This window comes from Oreochromis niloticus, linkage group LG7 (assembly GCF_001858045.2).
Source record: "Oreochromis niloticus isolate F11D_XX linkage group LG7, O_niloticus_UMD_NMBU, whole genome shotgun sequence".
Taxonomy (NCBI): Eukaryota; Metazoa; Chordata; class Actinopteri; order Cichliformes; family Cichlidae; genus Oreochromis; species Oreochromis niloticus.
The window spans coordinates 30812047-30832098 of record NC_031972.2 but is presented as its reverse complement, the minus strand read 5'-3'; the positions used below and the strand labels follow the sequence as shown (position 1 = coordinate 30832098).

The 20052-nt window shown below is 40.2% G+C and overlaps 1 protein-coding gene across 1 annotated transcript in view; it reads left to right on the top strand.

The window, feature by feature from the left end:
* The window catches only part of LOC109194272 (collagen alpha-1(I) chain), a 99879-nt gene that overhangs the window by 29508 nt on the left and 50319 nt on the right, over positions 1-20052 (top strand). The window contains exons 2-6 of the mRNA XM_019354425.2: positions 4888-5035; positions 5313-5471; positions 7488-7680; positions 11209-11343; positions 11722-11802. Coding sequence (XP_019209970.1) covers positions 4888-5035; positions 5313-5471; positions 7488-7680; positions 11209-11343; positions 11722-11802 — 716 coding nt within the window. The remainder of the gene's footprint in view (positions 1-4887; positions 5036-5312; positions 5472-7487; positions 7681-11208; positions 11344-11721; positions 11803-20052) is intronic.

Genomic DNA, 20052 nt, shown 5'->3' with positions numbered 1-20052 from the left:
AAAAGCAGAGGTATTTATACCTGCTCTGAATGGCCACACTTGATGGCAGTTGAGAAGCCTGGCTTCACAGAGGGGTTGTTGTTTGACCACCCAACAGACTCTACAATTGTCCCTTTTTGGCTCCAGGGCACACCTGCTTCTTTTCACCTGCCAGCACTGAGCTTCAGTCGGAGGACGTAAAGCAAAAGAAGTCTGAGTATTTCTGGTCTTTCTGAGGTGTTTGCCATCTGTGTGTTAACCCCTCAAGAGACTAGCAATGTTCTTGCCTGGTGCATGAATGGTGCTGGGTGTAAAATCTTAAAAGGGAAACTGGAAAAGAAAGGTATCGGAGAATTTTGATGAGTGATAACTTACAAGCAGCAAAGATTAATATCTTAATTTAGTAGCTAGCTGAACTCCACACAACTTTAAGATGAATAATTGGATGAGGCCTAATTGTTCAAACTGAATGACAATATCTTGGGGGAGTCACTGAATATTAATTTTAATTCAAAACATCTGCCCAGTAACTGGCCACTGAAATATTGATTCATATAGAAAATCTTAGTCTGTGGTTAGATAGGGTAAATAGCAGTTTCCCAAAGACTGGACTAACCCTACGAGTCCTTAGTGTTCACACATTTGAAGGCCTCAAACATCTGTTTTTTCATTTTGCAGGAAACAGAACAGGCATGATTGGCAGCAGTTCTCTCCCTCCCTCCTCTTCACCCCCGCCCTGTCGTAATGGCTTGATCCTTTGATTACGGCGCTGGGGGAAGGTTTTCCTTAAGGGCACTTTGTTGGCACACAAAACGTTTTTTTCTTGAATGCTCACACACAACTAGGGCTTAATAAAGACCATCAGCACATTAGATCAGCAACTGTGTGAGAAAATGTTTCCAATTCCTGGGGCTATAAACTATTGCTTATTTAGATACTGTAGCTTCAGCAATTTCTCATAGGCCAAACTATGACAGAGGACTTTGTGGTTTGTGTGACTGATGTTAATATTATTATTATGCTTCGGTGCAAATTTTAAATTGTTTCAAGATTATGTAATTTTGAATCAAAAGAAACTCTGGTAAATGCCTGGTTTTCCTAATAATTAACCACAAACTGCTGATCTCCTGTGACATGTTTAAAGGTACATGTGATTACATTATTATGGAAGAATGACATTGTAACATCATCGATGCCACAGTCTTGACTGTGCCATCTGGGTTATAGTGTTGTTATTTTTAAAGGTAGAATTGTTTTATGGTTAATTATACCTTTTTATACTTGAGGAATACACTGCTCAAAAGAATAAAAGGAAAACACATCAGTTCTCAAAAGGAAAAAGATCATGTGCGATATCTATACTGATATAGACTGGGTAATGTGTTGGGAATGAAAGGATTCCACATTGTTTGATAGACATGAAAATTATCAACCTGGAAAGGGCTGAATTCAAAGACACCCAAAAGTCAAAGTGGAGAAATGAGGCAGCAGGCTAGTCCATTTTGCTGAAGTTTCACTGCAGCAACTCAAAGTGTTGCTCATTCCTTTGTGCAGTCCCCACGTGCTTGTATACATGCCTGAAGTTGGGGCATGCCCATAATGAGACAATGAATGGTGTCCCGGGGGTTCTCCTCCCAGATCAGGATCACTGCATCGCTGAGTTCTTGAACATTCTGAGGTGCAACCTGATGACATCAGATGGACTGAAACATAATGAGTGTTGGATTAAGGTCAGCATACATTCATCTCATCCTGCACTGACTTTTGTTACTTACTGTTCTCCAGTCTAAGCAACCCTGCATGACTTGCAGATTTATGCCTCAGGTAGAGGAGCTGTTGGACACTTAAAAGGTCAAACAGGTGGTCTTATATCACTCCACTACTACTGTTCTTTTGCTCACTCCCTGTCTTTTCTAAGTTTTCGTTATTACAGAGCATTTCATTGAAACTCACTGTTTGGTCCTTAGGTGGGTGTTCAGCCAAAGGACTCATTCAACTCAAAGCAGTCTGGCCATTGTCCTCTGACCTCTGACCTCTGCATTAACAAAGCATTTTCACTCGGAGAACTGCCACTCACTGGATACCTTTTCCTTTTTAGACCATTATTTGTAAACCCCAGAGATGGTTGTGTGGGAAAATCACAGGAGATCAGCAGTTTCTGAAGTACTCAGACCAGCCCATCTGGCACCAGCAACCAGACCACATTCAAAGTCACTTACATCACCTTTCTTCCCCATTCTGATGCTCACTTTGAACTTCAGCAGGTCGTCTTGACTTTGTTTTCCAAGTAACTTCCAAGGAACTGGCTCATTAGAAACAAAGGGGTCGATGAGTGTATCTGTTCACTTGGTTATCAAAGTAAAATGCTTGCACCAGCTGCCTGTTTTCGTTCTTTCTGCCTTCTTTACTTCTATGTGATTTTATGTTGAAATTACTGATGTGACACTGGGTCTGTCATGATTGTATTTCCTCCGAGCAGAAGAGTGTGATCACGCTGCACTTGTCGAGCGGTGATTTGTGTGGCTCTGCTGCCAGCGGGACAGAGCCTGTGGGTCTACGATGGGACTGACAGACACAGATTTATCAATTAAAAATAGTTTAGTTTATTCTGCTGGAATAATTATGTATCTTCAAAAAAAGTCTAAATCACCCTTGCTGTTGTGTGCTCATGTAAATCACTCACACAGTGATCTTTAGTTAGATTTTTTTCTCTCACATCATGCTCAAATACTCCTACTCTGTTCGTATAATTAATCTTAGTCTTGCACCTTATGTAATGACATTGGCATTTTGGTTTAGCGGGATCTCGGTGAGCTCCCAGGTGAGTGTGTGGCCACCATACAACAATGCCAGTCTTCTTAAGAACGGTGACTCAGTTTCTCCAAATATGATCAAAAGCTGCGTTCATAATCCTCTGAAAGCAGTTCTTTGACCTGTGGGCAAGTCGTGACGAATGGCACTTTACCTGCTCACATGTGGTAATGTCTATCTAATGATGGAAAATAAGCCAATGGGGGAGGGGTAAAACACTGTTTAGCACTGTAAGGCAGCAAAAAGAGAAAAAGAAAAAAAAAAACAGGTTAAAATATGTAACAGCCCTCTGCAGCGTTAAAAGGCAACAGCACCGCAAGTGGTTTTCCGCTTTTTAGTAATGCCAACAGTGAGTGGTGTGTTCACAGCATGCTAAGGTTTCTCTTAAGTTCTAGCAGACTGAATGATTTGGTGCGCCTACAACACACATGGTCGCCACCTGGATGCGTTAATCTTGAAACACTTATATTACATGGCCAAAAGTGTGTGGACACTTGAGCCTTCATCTCAAGGGTGTTGGGTGGGGTTGAGCTCAAAGCCCTGTGCAGGCCAAATTCTTCCACATTAAGCTGAAAAGAGGATTTTGTTATGGGCCTGGTTTTGTATAGATGGGCTTATTAAGGAAGGTAACAAATGTTTTTGTTTACAGGTACAGGTGCATGCTAGTGTGATGAAAACGATAAGAAGTTACTGCAGCACACCTTGCTGATTAGGCATAGATAGGTAAAGTACAGTACTGTGCAAAACCCCTCATTTCTTTATGTTTTGCTTCCACGTAGCCAGACTTTCTTGTATATTTTTTAAAGTTGCCTTGAGCAGTAGTATTTAGTTGAAAAATGTCAAAGATAAGGTGATCCCCAAAGATCTGTAGCTTCATCAGAAATGGTCTCTGTGGATGGATGGCTTTTTGACAGCCATCCATCTACTCAAGAAAAGGGAACGGGGAGAAACGGCTGAGGTATGCCAAATTACACAAGATCTGGACTGAAAATCATGTGGCAAAAGGTTTGATGGAGTGATGAGTCATTTTTGGGGCTACATTTCCACCAGTAGTGTTGGAGATCCAAATCAAAATGTATTAAATTATGAATTCAAAGAAATGCACCCAGTATTTCATGTTGGATCAAAATCTATCTGGAAAGCGTCTGATTGTCAACAACTTCAGTTTTCAGCATTTATCCCACCACGTGAGACTGTCAGTCATTGATTGGTCTCCCCAGAGCACGGACATCAACATTACTGTAGCAGTATAGGATTATATTGACAGAGAACAGAACAAAAGGCAGCCAACGTCCAAAGAAGAGCTTTGAATGACCTTTAAGAAGCCTGGAGAACTATTTGTGAAGACTACTACTCTGTACTAAGAGAATAGGCTGTGTTAAAGTGGTCATACTAAATATTGACTCTTTAGAATTATAAAGGCTCTGTTTTTGCCTAATATACCAAACAGTTGCAGAGGTTTGAAGAAATTGTTACACCTTTTTCCCATTTCAGTAGCAAAATATAAGGAATCAGTGGATTCAAGACTTATGCACAGTATTGTAATTGTTAAAATACTTGAAATATAGTTGATTGACTTTAAAAAGTAAATTCAGCAAGTCACATTTTATATTCTGCAGGAATGCACAGCCGAGTTTCCTTTAGGGTGGGCTATAACATGTGTTAGCCTCCAACAGTTACGGCTGCCTCTGCAAGCTGTTTTACAACCCACCTCCCCTCAAGTGCTCTAGTTCCAACATTTCATGCTATTCAAGTTATTTCTGACTTATTCAGTGCCATCCCCGTTGTCACTGATGCCTGCTCTGTTGTGAGGCGATTCTTTTGCTGCTTTTGGGGAGCCGTGAGAACAGAGCCACACCAACAAAACTAAATTACTGCAGTTTTGTTTTGACTGATGTGGTACAGGCAGAATTTCTGGTCAAATACAGCAGTGCACTTTGAAACTTGGGCCTTCTTATCAGTAACAACAGAAATCAAAATGAAGCGGGTATAAAGCAGTGGGCAAGAGTTGCTTCCCTGCCAACCAGGTGCATTATTAAAACATCTTGAGAATCATTACTTTAGGTGATGAGCATTTTCTTTATTGTCTCCCAACAGATGAGGTGAACATCCTGCAGGAGCTTTCTTTTCATATCACAAACAGCAGTAATGCCTCCATGACTGTGGGTGAGAGCAAGTGTCCAGTCCTGCAGGTGGGACAGTACTCCACCTTGGCCCTCCCTCTGAGACAGATCTTCATCGATGGGTAAAATGTCTTCTTCGTCTCTCACTTTTTCCTGCTCTATCTTGCTCTTGTTGAAGGTAAAGTTAGGAAAAAAAAATCATAATGGACTTTTTTCCAGTCCTCCTGTGAGTTTTCTGTTTATTTGTATCGTGTGACATTATAATTAGCAACATGTTTCTATCCACTGGTGTTTATAGTACAATTTGTGCCCACACATGCAACTTATTAAAGAGGACTTAGCTGTATTCTTTATGCTTTGAGTACCAATTATATGGCTAAGTGATATGTTTGTGTTTAGGTTTGCAGATGAGTTCAGTTTGCTGGTACAGTTGCGAAGTCCTCAGAAGGAAGAACGAAGTGTCTTCACTATGCTCAGCCCCGACAATCATGTCATGCTGCAGCTGCGGATCAGTGCTCATGCCATCATCTTCATAGGAACGCAGCAGAGACACTATGAGTGAGTCCACTTCTTGATTTCTTTTTTTCTCCACCCAGATTGTTTGGAAAGTAAGTAGGGCTGTACAATATGGGCAATATAAAATCAAATAATTTCCATTAGTGGTCTCTAAATGGCACCATCTGGAATAAATGCACCCATCCATAAAGGGCATAGAAATTCAAAATAAAAGAAGAAAAAAAACAACCCAAAAGTGTCTTTGAATTCTTATGGAATGAGCGTCAACAATCATTTGTTGAATTTTATTTCTACAAAATTGGTTTCCGTAGTGCAATCACTGATGAAGAAGCCTTTCTGTGCTTGCAGCGGGAGGGTCTGTCATTATGGCTCACGTCCTTGGAAGTACATCTGAGGTGCTTTGGCACTGCGAGGAGAATAGTGCACAGAACACTACTGAAAGGTGCAGGTTCATTGCAGACCTGTAATCAATAGCCTTTCTCTGGCCTCCTCTCTAATCAAGGACTGAGAGGGCTGCAGTGACTCACCTGCCCTGGATTGCAGTTTGTCGGTGGGAAAGGGGCAGACTGGCAAATAGGAAGGGAACTGAGATTGCTGACACTAAAAGATACCAGCACAACAAGCCACTTTTCTCTCTATCTGATCAAGTCCGGCCCTGTCTCTGATTAGATAAATAAATTGGCTCACCTTTTCAGTCCGTTCTTTTTGGCAGTCAAATCTCCCTTTTCTGTTTTTTCTCTCTTCCATGCTCATTGCTCTGTACACACACGCCTGCGTTTCACTCACTAAATAAACTGTTATATAAGTGAAGTTCATGTCAATCCAAAAACTCTATAGTTGGCGTGAATAATCTTCTATCATACAGTCTCCTGTTTTGGATGAGTCATGGCAAAAGAGAACCATGCAAGTTTTCCTTGAGAAAAAAAATCAAACTGTAGCCTGATATGTTCAAGCTAATTTGCCATACTTGACATTGCACGTCCTGTGATGTGACTGTTGTGCACATCACATCTTCGATGGTGCAATGATTTATTGTGCAGCCCTAAAACTGAGTATAAATTATTTATGTGTCGAGTCCCTTGAAACCTCTTTGGCAGATAAAAGAAATTATTCAGAAGTGATTAAGTAAAATTGCTCAAAGTCCGCCAGCAAGATACCGCTAAGTGAGTGCATGGTTTCTGTACCCATCACTGAAAAACTCCAGATGTTGAGGTTTCAGGTATTGGAGAACAGCTCATGCCCGTTCCTGCTTCGTAGCAGAATTGTATGCAAATTTGTTGGTTAGACGAAGGAGAACTCTGTGGAGGTATATTTGTCTGCAGCCTGTGTTTCTATTTGAAGATGACTGCTTTTGGCTGTCTCGTTGGAGAAAAGATTTATTAGGTAACTCTTGGCAGGTTTCTCCTCTAAAAGAAACACAAAGCTTGAAGCAATACATCAGTGCAAGACAGCATACAGAAATGGGCCAAAAGATAGACATACACAGATACTGTAGTTATCTTGTACTGTTTGCACATGAATGATTTTATTTCAGCTTTTTTAACAGAAAGCTGCATGTCTGTCAGGTTTCTACTATTAGAGTTTGGCTAGATCCAGAGATCAAGTTGACCTGTTTGATTCTGTGAATGTTTGAGGTCTTTGGTTAAATCACAGAGCGGACATACAAGTGGTTGGATCTGACTTTCAGGAAGTACTAGCTGGAACTAGACTAAGTCTACAAGGAGCTGACCTTAAAGGGGAGATCAGCCAAATTTAATTTGAGTATTGTAACTGATTTTTTTATGTGCTGTCACAGGACGTCCACACATGCCCACACTGAGAGACATGATTAAACCTTCTCAGAGCACAAGAGCTCATTCTGTTTGTTTGTTTGTTTGGCTGAGCCTGATGAAAGAAGGCAGAATGTGTGGAGTCCTTGAGATTTAGACGGCACCCAGATGTGAACACAAAGTTATCTTACTATGATCACAGTGCCCAAAGCATTTTTTGAACTGCTTTGTCACATTCGCACAAGAACTTTAAGACACAAAACTAATGACCTGCGTGTCTCTCTGTCAGGTTCCCGGTCAGTGGTTTGTCTGATGGAAAGTGGCACCATGTGGCTATCAGTGTGGCTGCCAAGCGGCTCGCACTCTATGTGGACTGCTCTCTGCTGGAGAGTGTGGACTGGGTTTACTACGGCATGGGGATCAGCACCGACGGCCTGCTCATGGTTGGAGGAACTATTGAGAGCTTTGAAACTCCATTTGAAGTAAGTGGCTCTGCAACTTTTTGACTGATGAAAAAAAGAAGGGGCTTCAGCCCTGAAATCTCTGTTTATTGTACATAGACCCTGACAATATCCGGTATGATTGGTCCTGTTTAGATTTAAAACATTTTATTTATTTGTTTTATTATTGTTCTTATTGCACTTCATATGAATAACAACATTGTTATGCAACGAACAGATTAAAGCAACTATTTCCAAACAGATGGCCATGTGTGTGATATCCAGTTGATTTTCTTTTACTTTGAAAAGTCATGCATTCCTATTCATCCTTCTACAAGTAAACAGCAAAGGAAGGAGCACACATTCCACCCATGTATCTTTTCATCACAGACCCAAAGATGCTTGGAAACCATGTTTTTGATTTTAAGCAGAGAATCTGTCTGTAGACATACTTGCATATTGAGTTAAGCATGTACTGTTCATGTTTTGTTTTTGCATTTATTTTAATGTGTTTCATGCATCCAAAACAGACTAAAATGGATGGATTCAGCATCTGGATGTATGCAATTGATCCAGAAACATGTGGACTTGTTCTGGTAATTAATCAATGGTATTAGTCATTGATGGGAAGCTCGCTTGACAGATATCCAAACCAAATCTTCAGGAGATCTGTTCATCGTCACACTGTTGTTTTTTTGGTGATAGCTTCTATGATGGTTTCATTGTTTTTTTTATTTCCACTTTAGCTTTTGTTTTGCTAAAACGTTCTGTGGCCTTTTCTGCTTTCTGTGTATGTCTGCATCTTCCTGTGTGCTCTCTGATTTTGACCTCTTTCAGTTAACCAGTTAACCATTTCGAAGGTTATTTTTTCAAGTGGGCTTCTGTGTTTTTAACTTTCCTTAGTTTTGTTTTTTGTGTTTTTTTTATTGTCTCGATTTAGTTAACCTGTGTCTTATTATCCTTCTCCCTGGTGTTCATTTAGGCTGTGTGCCTCTGTTCAGTCTTTGATCTTTGGTTTTAATTGTTTTCCTGATACCTTTTTTGTGTTTTGTTTCTTTTCCCCGCTAATCTGTGCTTCCTTATTTTCATTCACCTGCTGGGCTTCTCCTAAGAATTGTATTATTAAATGTGACATTGATGGTTCCTTAAACTTTTATGTGAGCATCTCAAGAGCATTTCGATGGCCCATAATGCATTGTGGATATTAGTTGCTATAACAAGCTTTGTGGATATAGCTTGAGGATCAGAGCAGGCAGTGACTGCATCACAGTGGGGGTGAGGACGAGCGTTATAGAGGCAGCATCTGGATTTGTTTTTAGCAACAATTAAAATGGATTTTCCATCCATCTATCCCACGGCAGCAGAGTTTTACTGATCCCTGAGGTGCTGACAGTCTTATCTCTGGACAATCTTTTGTGGTCGACACAGTGAAACCATATACTAATGAACTCTGCACTTATATGCAACTATTACTGCCATCCAGTGCAGCATGAGAAGAGCTTCTCAGAATAATTTTGTTCTTTCTGGATTAGGTTCTCATAAAAAAATGATTTTAAAGAGAGGCAAAATGTGTGGCATGTTGAAACAGGAATTTCTGGGTGCTTTGCTTTGCTTTGTGCTGTAAATAAACAAAATGATCTGTGATTTGCTAAGTGCTAAAGTGTGTGCTCTTAAAATGGATTTGATTACTTGTACACGATTGCTTCAGTTATGCACACGCTGCATACTTTAGGCTACATGTAAAGATCCAGGAGTGACAGCTGCATTTGGTTTTGCAGAAAAGTCTGTTGTATATTTCAATCACCAATTACATTAATAGAAATATTTGTCCTTCATGAAAATGTACTGCAGATGCAACTGTTTAGCAGACATGTGTTGTTTGATCCCCTGTCTATTTCAAGGTCATTATGGGATTTTTCTAACAGAGGTACTTGAGATTTGGTTCTTCTTCAGAGGACATGAAAAATCTCTAAAACGATCTCTTTATATACAGTAACAAAGGTCTGTGTTAAATAAAACATAACATTTCTCAGATGGATTTTCCTTAAAGTCCTTACAGACTGTGTGTCTCTTACTTTTCCTCTGTAAGCAGCTGAGAACAAATAGCTTGTTAAAATGCATTTTACTTTTTCCAAAATGGACCTGGACTTCATTGCTTTCATTTGGATAAACAACAAGAAATTTGCATAAGTAATGTAATTTCTACATGTATTGTAAACATTCATGTATGGTTTCACTTACTTTAGGTTCAGTAAGTCTCAAAGTCATGGGCATCTATCTCCTAAACAGCGAAACTTATGCCATGCTGCACTCACACAAACACAGAGGCATGCTCTCACCTACCATCACATTCTTATTAACATAGGTTTGCTCATGATTTGTTTTTCTTGCTTGGCTTGACGGAGATTCACTGGAAAAGGACCCTGGGAACTGCAGTGGAATGCATGATCTGCAGTAAACCCTCTGTTTGTGTGCACGCGCGTGTGTGTGTGTGTGTGTGTGTGTGTGTGTGTGTGTGTCTGTAAGCGTGTGTTTGCGCGTGTGTGTTCACCTGACGACTTTTGTCTGTTCATCTGGGTTTCATTATCTTCACATTCAGTATTGGGGTCCTTAACATTACTTGTTACTTTTTTTTTAAAAGCAGTGGAATTCATTACTTGTACCCTGGAGAAAAAAAATAGTTACATTACTCTTTACATTACTTTTTTGTTACTCTGTAAAATGTCATGAAATGCACTGTTATCATCTTTTTAAAATGCTGTGATATTTAAGTGACAACTTCCACTCCCGAGACTATAAAATGCAGCAGAGATGTAGAAGTTCTCACGTTCATCTGACTAAAATTTATCACAAAGCAGGTTGTTGCTACATGTTCAGGTGTAGTTATCGAAGTGCTGCTGAATATTTATGCAATACAAGATTGTATAATTAAAACTGCAGATGTAAAGTTTCTTTTGACAACATTTTAAAGGAATACATAAATATGGTGGAGTATGTTCTAGTGTCTGGCCGTTTGGCAGTAGAAGCTTCTGTATGCTTTGCTGGATAGCATCAGGGGTGACTGTTGATTTTTAGTATGCCTCAGGCTCTCTGCAGATGTCTTACCTAACCAGTATCACTGATGCTCAGTAGATGGGTGTTGGTGATCTTCTGGGCAGTTTCAGTGCCTCCTGGTATTTAGTCATGGACATCCCATTCCAGTTTGTAATGCTTCCAGTTAGGATCCTTAATAATGTTCCTCTGTAGAAGTGAGCTAGAACTTGGCATGGGAAATTTAGGCTTCTCAGATTCCCTTAAAAGCTTTCTACACTACATGTAACATAGATGAGGAAAAGTTTTTTTGAAATTGAATATTAAAATATTTTGATTTTGTTGTTTCAAATATTGCAACTTAATATCACCACAGTTCAGTTATAGGTAAATTAAGTTAAACTTCTAGTATGTCAGGCTATCCAAACTGATATTTCACGGGGATAACAAGCAGGACATGAAGAGACATTTACTTTTTTGACGTTGTGTCTTCAGACTGCATGTTTGGTTGCTCACAGTGTCTTTAATTTCTCTGTGCAGGGTCATCTTCAACAGCTGGCCTTCCTGATGGGAGATCCAGATGCTGCCCAGCAGCACTGTAGCCACCACCCACCCCTCTGCAGTGTCACTGCCCTCAAGCCTCCCCGCTTACCACGCACCAACAACCCGCTGCAGGTGAGGAAAGATGATTTAAAGAAACGGCAAAAGAAATTAAATCAGGAACATTTTCTTTTGACTTGTATACACAGCAGCCCTCAAACATGTCACTGAGGTATTTAAGGTGAAGCCATCCATGTCTTTTGAAGCCCACAACACAAACACGCAGGCTCCTGCAGTTAATTCACTGACAGCAGGCACTGCTGTATAATTTAATATAAGCAATATGAAAGATCACCAGAGGATTTAAAATAAAAACTGCACTGACTCCTGTGGTTTTGATCCAGTCTGGTGAATTTAACAACTCTTGAGTGTTTGGTTGTTCATCAGTGCAGGCTTGAACAGTCTTTGATTGTGGTTTTTTATTTAGAAATTGTTGCCTCTGTTTCCACACAGAATATACTGTTGTCCTCAAATGACCTGGAGAACCTGCTGGGGGATCCAAAGGACAAGTCTTTTTTGAGCTTTGGCCGAACTGTAAGTAGAATATTGGGTGTCTTAAGTGTTAATTGTTAACCAGAAATTCACTTTTATTTCACATGTTAGAAACAGTGAAAAAGTGCAGTTACCTGGTTTCACAGCTGTGGCTCAGTGCTGTAGTGACAGACTATGGGCAGCTTATAACCGGTGTATATATACACCAACCACTGATCTGGTTTACATTTTTGGTTCTTTTTTTGCCATTAGTGTCTGTGTCTGTGAAACCAACAGTCCATCAGTCTGCAACAGTCTGTCATTAATTAGTCATGCTGTGCTGAGCCTCAGGCGTCAGAGGCCTCATCCAGCAGTCCCACCTTCTGTCTTTGGCTGACTGGTCCACTTCACATTGTGTGGTTGTGTGCGCTGCATATGTGTGTTTAAGTGCTTGATCTGTGAGACACTGTGTGTGTCTGCTCACTGGCCTTTGTTGTGGCCTGCAAGAGGCTTCATTCCTTCACTGACGCTAAAAGTCTGCTTTGATAAATTGTAGCAATGGCTCATTTCTTTGATCTTTACCAAATGCAGTTTGGGATTGGATTAGTGGTTTTATTTTGAATATTTAAAATAAAGTAATAATCAGCACAGCTGCTTCCCATACTATGTGTAATCAGCAGCCCATCTGGATTAAAATCGGAGTATTGTTTTCTGAGCATCAGGACCGAACTGAAACTGTCAACTTTTGTGCAGAAAAACATTACACGTGCCGAGGTGGGTGGAGCCAGGGAGCCCCATCCATCTTCTATGTGCAGAGGTGAAGAAGCTTGACAGAATAGTCACTGATAAGAGGCAGACTAGTAATTTGAAGTGTGAAAAAGTGATTTCTACCTGCTGTTAAAGTAGTCACCTGATTATTTCCAGTAAATTAGCTTTTGAATGATCTGTTGGTATGCTGTAAAGTTTCTCTGCTGTTCATATAAATAATATCTAAACACTATCTCTCACATTGTTCTGTTTCCTTACTGCTTACTGCTCAAACTATAGGCTGTATGTGAAATATTGATATGGTCACCAAGAAATCCCTCACCGGTTTGTGGATTTGCATTTTATGAAGCTTTGAGTTTTGAAGCTTTGAGGGGTTTTCATTGAGGCAATCTTGGTCTTGTTAAACTACATCTGACAAGCAAAGTTTGGATCTGATGAAATAACTGAGAAAACCAGATTTTCCCTGGCTAACTACTTGTCACTGACAAGTTAGCCAATGAACATAGCCATAATGTTTTATTCAACGTATTCCAGAAGCTGGGAAGAGTCACCAGGAAAATGCTTAATGATGCCATGGATCAAGGTAGCCAAAGGCTGGTTTTCTCATATAAATATCTTCTCGTAACTAGAGGAGTCGCCTTCTGCTGGCAGCAGCAAGAAAATACAGATTTAAGACTTTTTTCCCCCCATGTTTGCTTCACTTTTCCAACTTGGAAGCTAGGTCTATATTTTATACTCTCTGTATGCTGTTGCCTTAGTTTTATGAGCCAGAAGTGACCATATTTGGATGAAATAATGAGAAATCATGTAGCAGTGAACATTGTACCACTTGTTTAGTAACGTGCATTTACAAAATGTATGGACAGAGATAGATAGCTGCTAATTCGTGCTAAGTAAAAAGTTAAGTGGTGTTAAGTGCACAGCAGTCCAAACCTTTCTGTGAAATCATTGCATTAAAAAATACTCCAAAAGGTGAAGCCTAGCTGACAGATAGTTTGCTAGTTGGCACTCATCTATTACTTAAATCAGCCTTTAGTATTTAGGAAGTGTAAAATTAACCTGGTGTAGTACCAGGCTGTAGAGTTGATTATTTCTGCTGTAAAGTTGAGCACTACGACATGTAAATATTGGGGATTAACTTGCTTGTAGAATCAGCCTCAAGTGGCCATTTGAGGAACTTCATTTTCCTCGTCTTTGGTAACAATTTTGAGGACAGGCCAGGTAGACTGAATGTTGAATCACTGTTGGTGATGAGTGTGAGCACACATGTAATGATCAGTTCACGGCCAGACACAGACATCATATGTTTTTCGCCATGCAGTGATTAAAAGGTGATTAGATGTGAAAATGTACTGTTAACATTAATTGCAATATTGATTGCTTATCAAATAAAACCGCCGTACTGTCTGTACCAGCCGATTCATTTGTTTCTACTTAAGATTTCTCAGTGTTTAAACTCACGTCAGTGATGATGAATGTTTTAATCTCATCAGCACATCCCACATCAGCCTTAGGATGCCAAAATGTGCATACACATTTGTTGCGATTACATACTATTGTTCACGCAAATGGATCAAACACAATACAGTTCTTTAAATGCATATACTGGCGCTCGTAGAGTGTTTCTGGAATCACCATATGAAGAAAACAGAGAGGGCGACATATGTTTCGAAACAAAGGAAAAACAAAGCTGGTTTGAATTTACATTTTTGTGTATACAAAAAATACCTTAAATAATCAGTGAGGGTCTGTTTCTCTTTAAAAATGCAGTAGTGTCTAGCCAGAAAAGCTACTACAACCTTGAATATCTAAGAAAGAAAAAAAAAAAAAACAGACCATGCCGTGCCACGCTAGCCACGCCAGGCAGACGTTTCTACATCAGGATGGCATTGGGATTCCTTTTTGATGATGTACATGACCGAGACCTCTCCTGCTGTTTTGTGTTGTTGGGACTTTTTGGGTTTTTTTGCAGGAACAAGCTGCCCCAGATTCGTCTTAATAGTCACTGAAATCTTCTTCATATGGCTGCATCACATTTTCTCATGTAATTATCTCTCTGTCTGTTCATCTGTTTCTGTTTTCAGTTTTTTACTGCGTCTGATTCCGTCTTTCCGTTTTCCATGTCTCTGTCCTCTTCTATCTGTTTAAGTCTTTGTATCTTTGAGTTTTTGGTTTTTTGTTTTTGTTGCTGTTTGTTTTGTTTTCGCTTTTGGAATTTTTGCATGGTATTGTTGGGCAACTAAATAGCTGTACTTAGCTACAAGTGAAAGTGAGTGATGATCACAGCTTATCATGTAGGTAACAATAAATCGGTGAATAAGGATATAATTGTTTTTTCTGCTGTCTGTCTCTCATTACAGCCATGCAAACCATGCTTGCGGTGGTAAAGCTGCCTCTGGCTCTCTTCTGGTCCCTCTTCCCTTCTTTAAAAAAAAAAAAAAATTTCTAAAGAAAGTAAATATAGCAACACATTAACAAGACCTATTTCTCTTTTGTTGAGGTCTGCTGCTGTCGTCTTTGAAACCTAACATTTCTGACTGCTGGGCCTCTTTGTTGGGGTTTCCTGATTTGATGAATGTCCCTTCTGGGCCCCCCTTGACAGGTACTCTCTTTAGAGACATGGCTTTCAACCAGTTAATGTGCAGCACCTCAAATGTGCACAAAGATTTTAAATGGCACTGGAGGTCAGGGGCCTTAGCTAAACATGTAATTACAAAGTCAGCGCTAACCTGAGTGTAATCTGACCACTTTGAACTTATAATTAACTTGTCCCGTATTAGTCAGAGTTACTTTGTTTTGCAAATTCTCTTGGTCATTTACAGCTTCTCAAATTATTGTTTTTCACCTATTTTACATAATCACTCATGTCAGAGTTTTCCTTGTACAAGACATTTAATGTTAAGTCATCGATATGTACTGTGGCACATTTCAAGGGCTGTTTTATATTGTTGGCTGACTTTTATTGGGATAAAGAAGTAGTCATCAAAATCCGTTCAAGCTGTGCTATTAGTCCATGTACAGATAATAAAACGAGAAAGCTGTGAATCTTTTTCCCTTTCCTTACTTTCTCCCACTTTATCTTTGGGCCAATGGAAACTTGTGGCATATGTAGCTAATTTCTCAAACTGTTCCTGCTGCTGTGTCACCTGACTCGTGAGTCAGCTAGCTCATGAACATGGATAAATATTTCAGTCCAGAAGAACCCAAAAGTTGCTAATCCCAAACAAGCTGTATCGATGTTAGTATTACACAGAAGTCCCTGAAAATGTTTCAGCATGTGGGGGTTCCCTGCCCGCAAAAAGTTAGAGAACCACACGGTTAAACAACTGATCAATTGTTGGAGTAATCAACATATTAGCTTCCCAACGTTATAGTCTGCTAGAAGGCATGTGTTCAGATTTCTTTCCATGTGCAAAAGGCATGTTTTCCAAAAGAGGGGGGGAAGAAGGAGGGAGTGCTGGAGAGCATGACAAAGCTTGCATTTGATTGTTTTTCTATGTTGAATGTCACCAGGCAACTGAATCCAGTTTGTTGAAGGGGTTTTATAGTTACAGCACTGCTTACACACGATTCCTAACAGTGTCAGAGACAGACAGGGAAACACACACACACCTATGGCGTTAATGTTCCCTGTTCCATGTCTTGTCCCTTCCAAGTGTTTCCGTTAGGGTCTCTAGAGAAGTCCCCTTTCATAAAGCTTGTCAAACAATGGCTTTTAACTGTCCCACTGAGACAAAAGCAAAGAGGTTTGGGAAAAATGATTCGTCATTCTGACACTTTTCCATGACTCGCTTAATCTGGCGAGAATGGCTTGCTTTACGTGAGGTGTCATTTTTGATGTCAGCCTTAGCATTGAGGAGTGTGACTCTTAATGAATTACCCATTTTAGGGTGATAAATGAAAATATATTTTGGATGGAACAGATGTGTTAACATAGATTTTCTGTCGTATTTACATATGGAGCAACTTAACTCCCTTTTCCCGTCATTTAACACCTGACCCTTGGCTGAGGACAAGTGCTAAGACCGGGTCATCCAGCTGGTCTGGAGAGACCGTAAGATGGTCAGGTTAGCCTGGATTCAACCCTATGAGGACATGAGATACTTCTTCAATGATTATGGAGGTTATTGCTATTGTAGTGTGTGTTTGTGCACTTGTATGGACAGAAAGTTTGGTAATGATCATTGATCTCTTCTATCCTAGAGGCCTCTTTAGCGGAGCTACTGCAGGCTTCATTTAGAAGGGAAAATATACAGTATAACTAAACTGAATTTATATTTTTGGAATTTGAAAGCGATCCTGTTGCTGATTCTGTCATGCAGCTGCATTAACTTTTTTCACCTCCCTGGAAGTGATTCCTTGCAGAAAACACCTGAGAACCACTGGTTCTCATGCTTAAAATGCATAAAATTTCAATTTTCACAGTTTTTTTTGTCATTTCTTGATTGGTAAGCATGGTAATAAGTGGTAAGAGATAGTCAGTGACTGACTAAATTGGGAGTGCAGTTTCAGATGTGAAATGTGTATAATTAAAAAGTCTGTATGTTTAACCATGTGTTCAATAGGCTACAGGGCTTAATGGGTTAACAAACAAAGAAAAAATCCTTTTTGCAAAACATTCCTCTCATATCACATTATTGCGAAAGTCAACATCTTCTCATGCCAGAATACTTCACGTTCCTTTATCATCTTCACCCTAATAGACCGCACGTAATGCGGTTCTAGATATTAGTTGTGTCACATGTCAACTGTGACCTCACCACAGCCAGTCACCATTTGCACTGGTGGCTGGGGTGCCCTCAACTTATTGCAATCTCCTGCTGAGTGATACATGTTGCCACTTGAGAGTAAAAGAAGCTGAAATAGAAAGGAAATCTTGACAGATGTTACAGTAATTCCTGCACTCATAGTCTTGTGTCTTCAACCTGCCCACGCTGGCTGCGCGTCAGGTTGCAAAAATCCCGAGATACATGACAAAGCAAGCTGCGCTACAAAGGGTGGAATCGGTTTTGGCATGTGCCGCCAATGGCCATCGTGAAAACATCAAAAATAAAACATGTTTTAAGTTACTAGTTAGCAATAGTGAGGTTGCATAGAAAACTGAATATGCAAACCGGCGGATGCATCACGCATGAGGCAGATACTTGTTAATAAGTGCAAAGTAACATGTTAAAAAAAATACTAGAAATCTACTCAGCAAAACTTCTTTTTCACAGGCTGTTCGCACAATTAACTACAAAACAAGCTGTGATGTTTGTCACATGATTACATTAATGAGGATATAATTGGCCCTTACAGCAGGAGGATGGTTAGGAGCTCCAGTTTAGTCACTAAAAACAGCAAATGCAAAACTGGCAGTCTGCTAGTCTGCTGTTGCTTTTGGCATATATGTGTCATTTAAAGTAGGCAAGCTCCTAATAATGCATTAATTTAAATCTTCTTTTGAAATGATAGGTAGGCATTTTAACCAAGGAGTTTATGGAATTCACATTTGAGTCAGTTACAAGCTGCCATCTGAGAAACTCTGAGAAACTCCTCTGAGGTTTCAACCAATACTGTTCATATGGTAGCTTCCCTCTTTTTTTCACCCTTGTGTTCAGTTATCGCTTCATTAGGATTTACTTGAAGCCATATCTTCAAAAGGTCAATAAAATCTGTTTTACAAAACACTTTGAGATCTGTCCAAGCTCTCCAAGACTGAGGTCTCTTCAACCAAACTGTTGATACACTGCAGTGCAAATATGTTGGAAGAGAAAAAAAGTTATTTTCCTCAAGACAACATAATAAAATAAAGATTGATATTAAAACAATCATCTGGTGGGATCGATTTTGGCGCTAAAGGCATGCTTTTCTGTTGTTTTCTGTTGATACATCAAAGGCTCAGTGAAGGGCATGCAACATTTGCTATTTTCAAATATTGCCTAATTAGAGAGCGAGGATGAGGAAGCATGCTCTGTGTATCTGATTGACATTTCTTTGTTTTTATGTCAACTCGATGGCCCTGCATGCTGTCAAGCTTTTCTGTTATGCACGTCAGCATACATCCAGCAATAAATTTTCATCTGCGTAGCAAGATTTATAACTGTTTCCAATATAAAATAATTACAGACAAGTCAAACCGTGAAGTACAAAAGGAAGCAGAGATGCTTGGATGAAAGTGAGGGAGGAGATGGAAACAGAGGATTGAAGAAATGTTTCCGTAGCCACTTCTTTCCCTGTGTCGCTAAGCAGCGCAGAAACGTTTTCTCCACATGAGAAGCCCCGACATGCTCGTACTGATAATTTTCCTCTCCACATCTGTAATTTAGAACAGGGCATCTAGGCTGTGAAGATAAATGGTTACATGCTAGGTGATGAAAACTTGTTATACGAGTGCTACATCAGCGCATTAGCTTTCACGAGGGCAAAAATACCTGTGATTCAAGTCCCAGCTGTTAAAGTTCAATAAAAATTGCGTTTTCAGTGCAGACACAAGAGACCTCTGGAAGCCATTATGTGGCGAAGAAGAAGATGTGCCGGGAAGTAGTTTAAAATTAAAAAGAGATCACTGATTTCCCCCCTAGCCTGCACATCTGCCCCGCAGTTCAAAAGCATCCACAGAGGTTCTGTTCACCCTGAATCAACCTCCCCCTGCTCTTGTTTATTTATATCGCTGTTTATCCTAGACCACCTCGCCTTTTGGTCCTAATAGACATGAAGTAATGCTTTCAGTGACACTGAGGTGCCCTGCTCTTTTTGACTTTAATGCAGAGGGGGTCTCCTCTCTGCATCAACACAATAAATGTAAATCAAGCCAACCTCAGAGAATCCACAGTGAATATTTCCCCTCACAAGTTCTCTCAGCTGTGGTTATTTCACTGAATCTGGGAACTGTGGCTTCCCCTCCTCTAATTCCACCGGAGGTTTTTTTTCTATTGTGCATGCCTCCAACCATGTGCAAAAGCAGTGGGGATTCCCTCACATCTTCCTTATCCCTGTTTTCCTTCATCCCGCTTTGCTCGGTTGGAACGAGCAGTCACTGCATTCATTCAAGCAGATTTTCAGTTGCCCGTGATGTTGCGGTTAGAGTTTAGTGCCAATAGCTTGCTGCGATCAGAAGTTCACTCACAACCTCAGTCTTGGTTAGTTAAGAGCTGGCAATTTGGATGTTGTGGATTTAATATGTTTAGAACAGCCGTTGCCTGCTCTGACATTTTGTGGGTGAGAGAATAGAACATATTTATTATTCACAAGAGTTTAACGTTCAAATTGGACCCACATTGCAGTTGTTACTGTCACTAGTAGTTCATCTTTTCTCAACAATTACCCAGGCCACCCTGAGGGCTAATTGGCTGTGCTAGTCTCTTCATGAGCCAGATTAGATGTATTATTTATATAACCTGTATGGTTGGGTGGTGAGTGTGTACCCAATACCCAATAGGTGTGTGGGTGTGTCTCCTGGGAGCTGGATCAGCCTTCTGTGCAGAGGTCTGCCTTTGTTTACAATCGGAGCTGAGCTCAAGTGCAGACAGACCCGCAGCGTCTCCTGCAGTCATGCCCTACCAT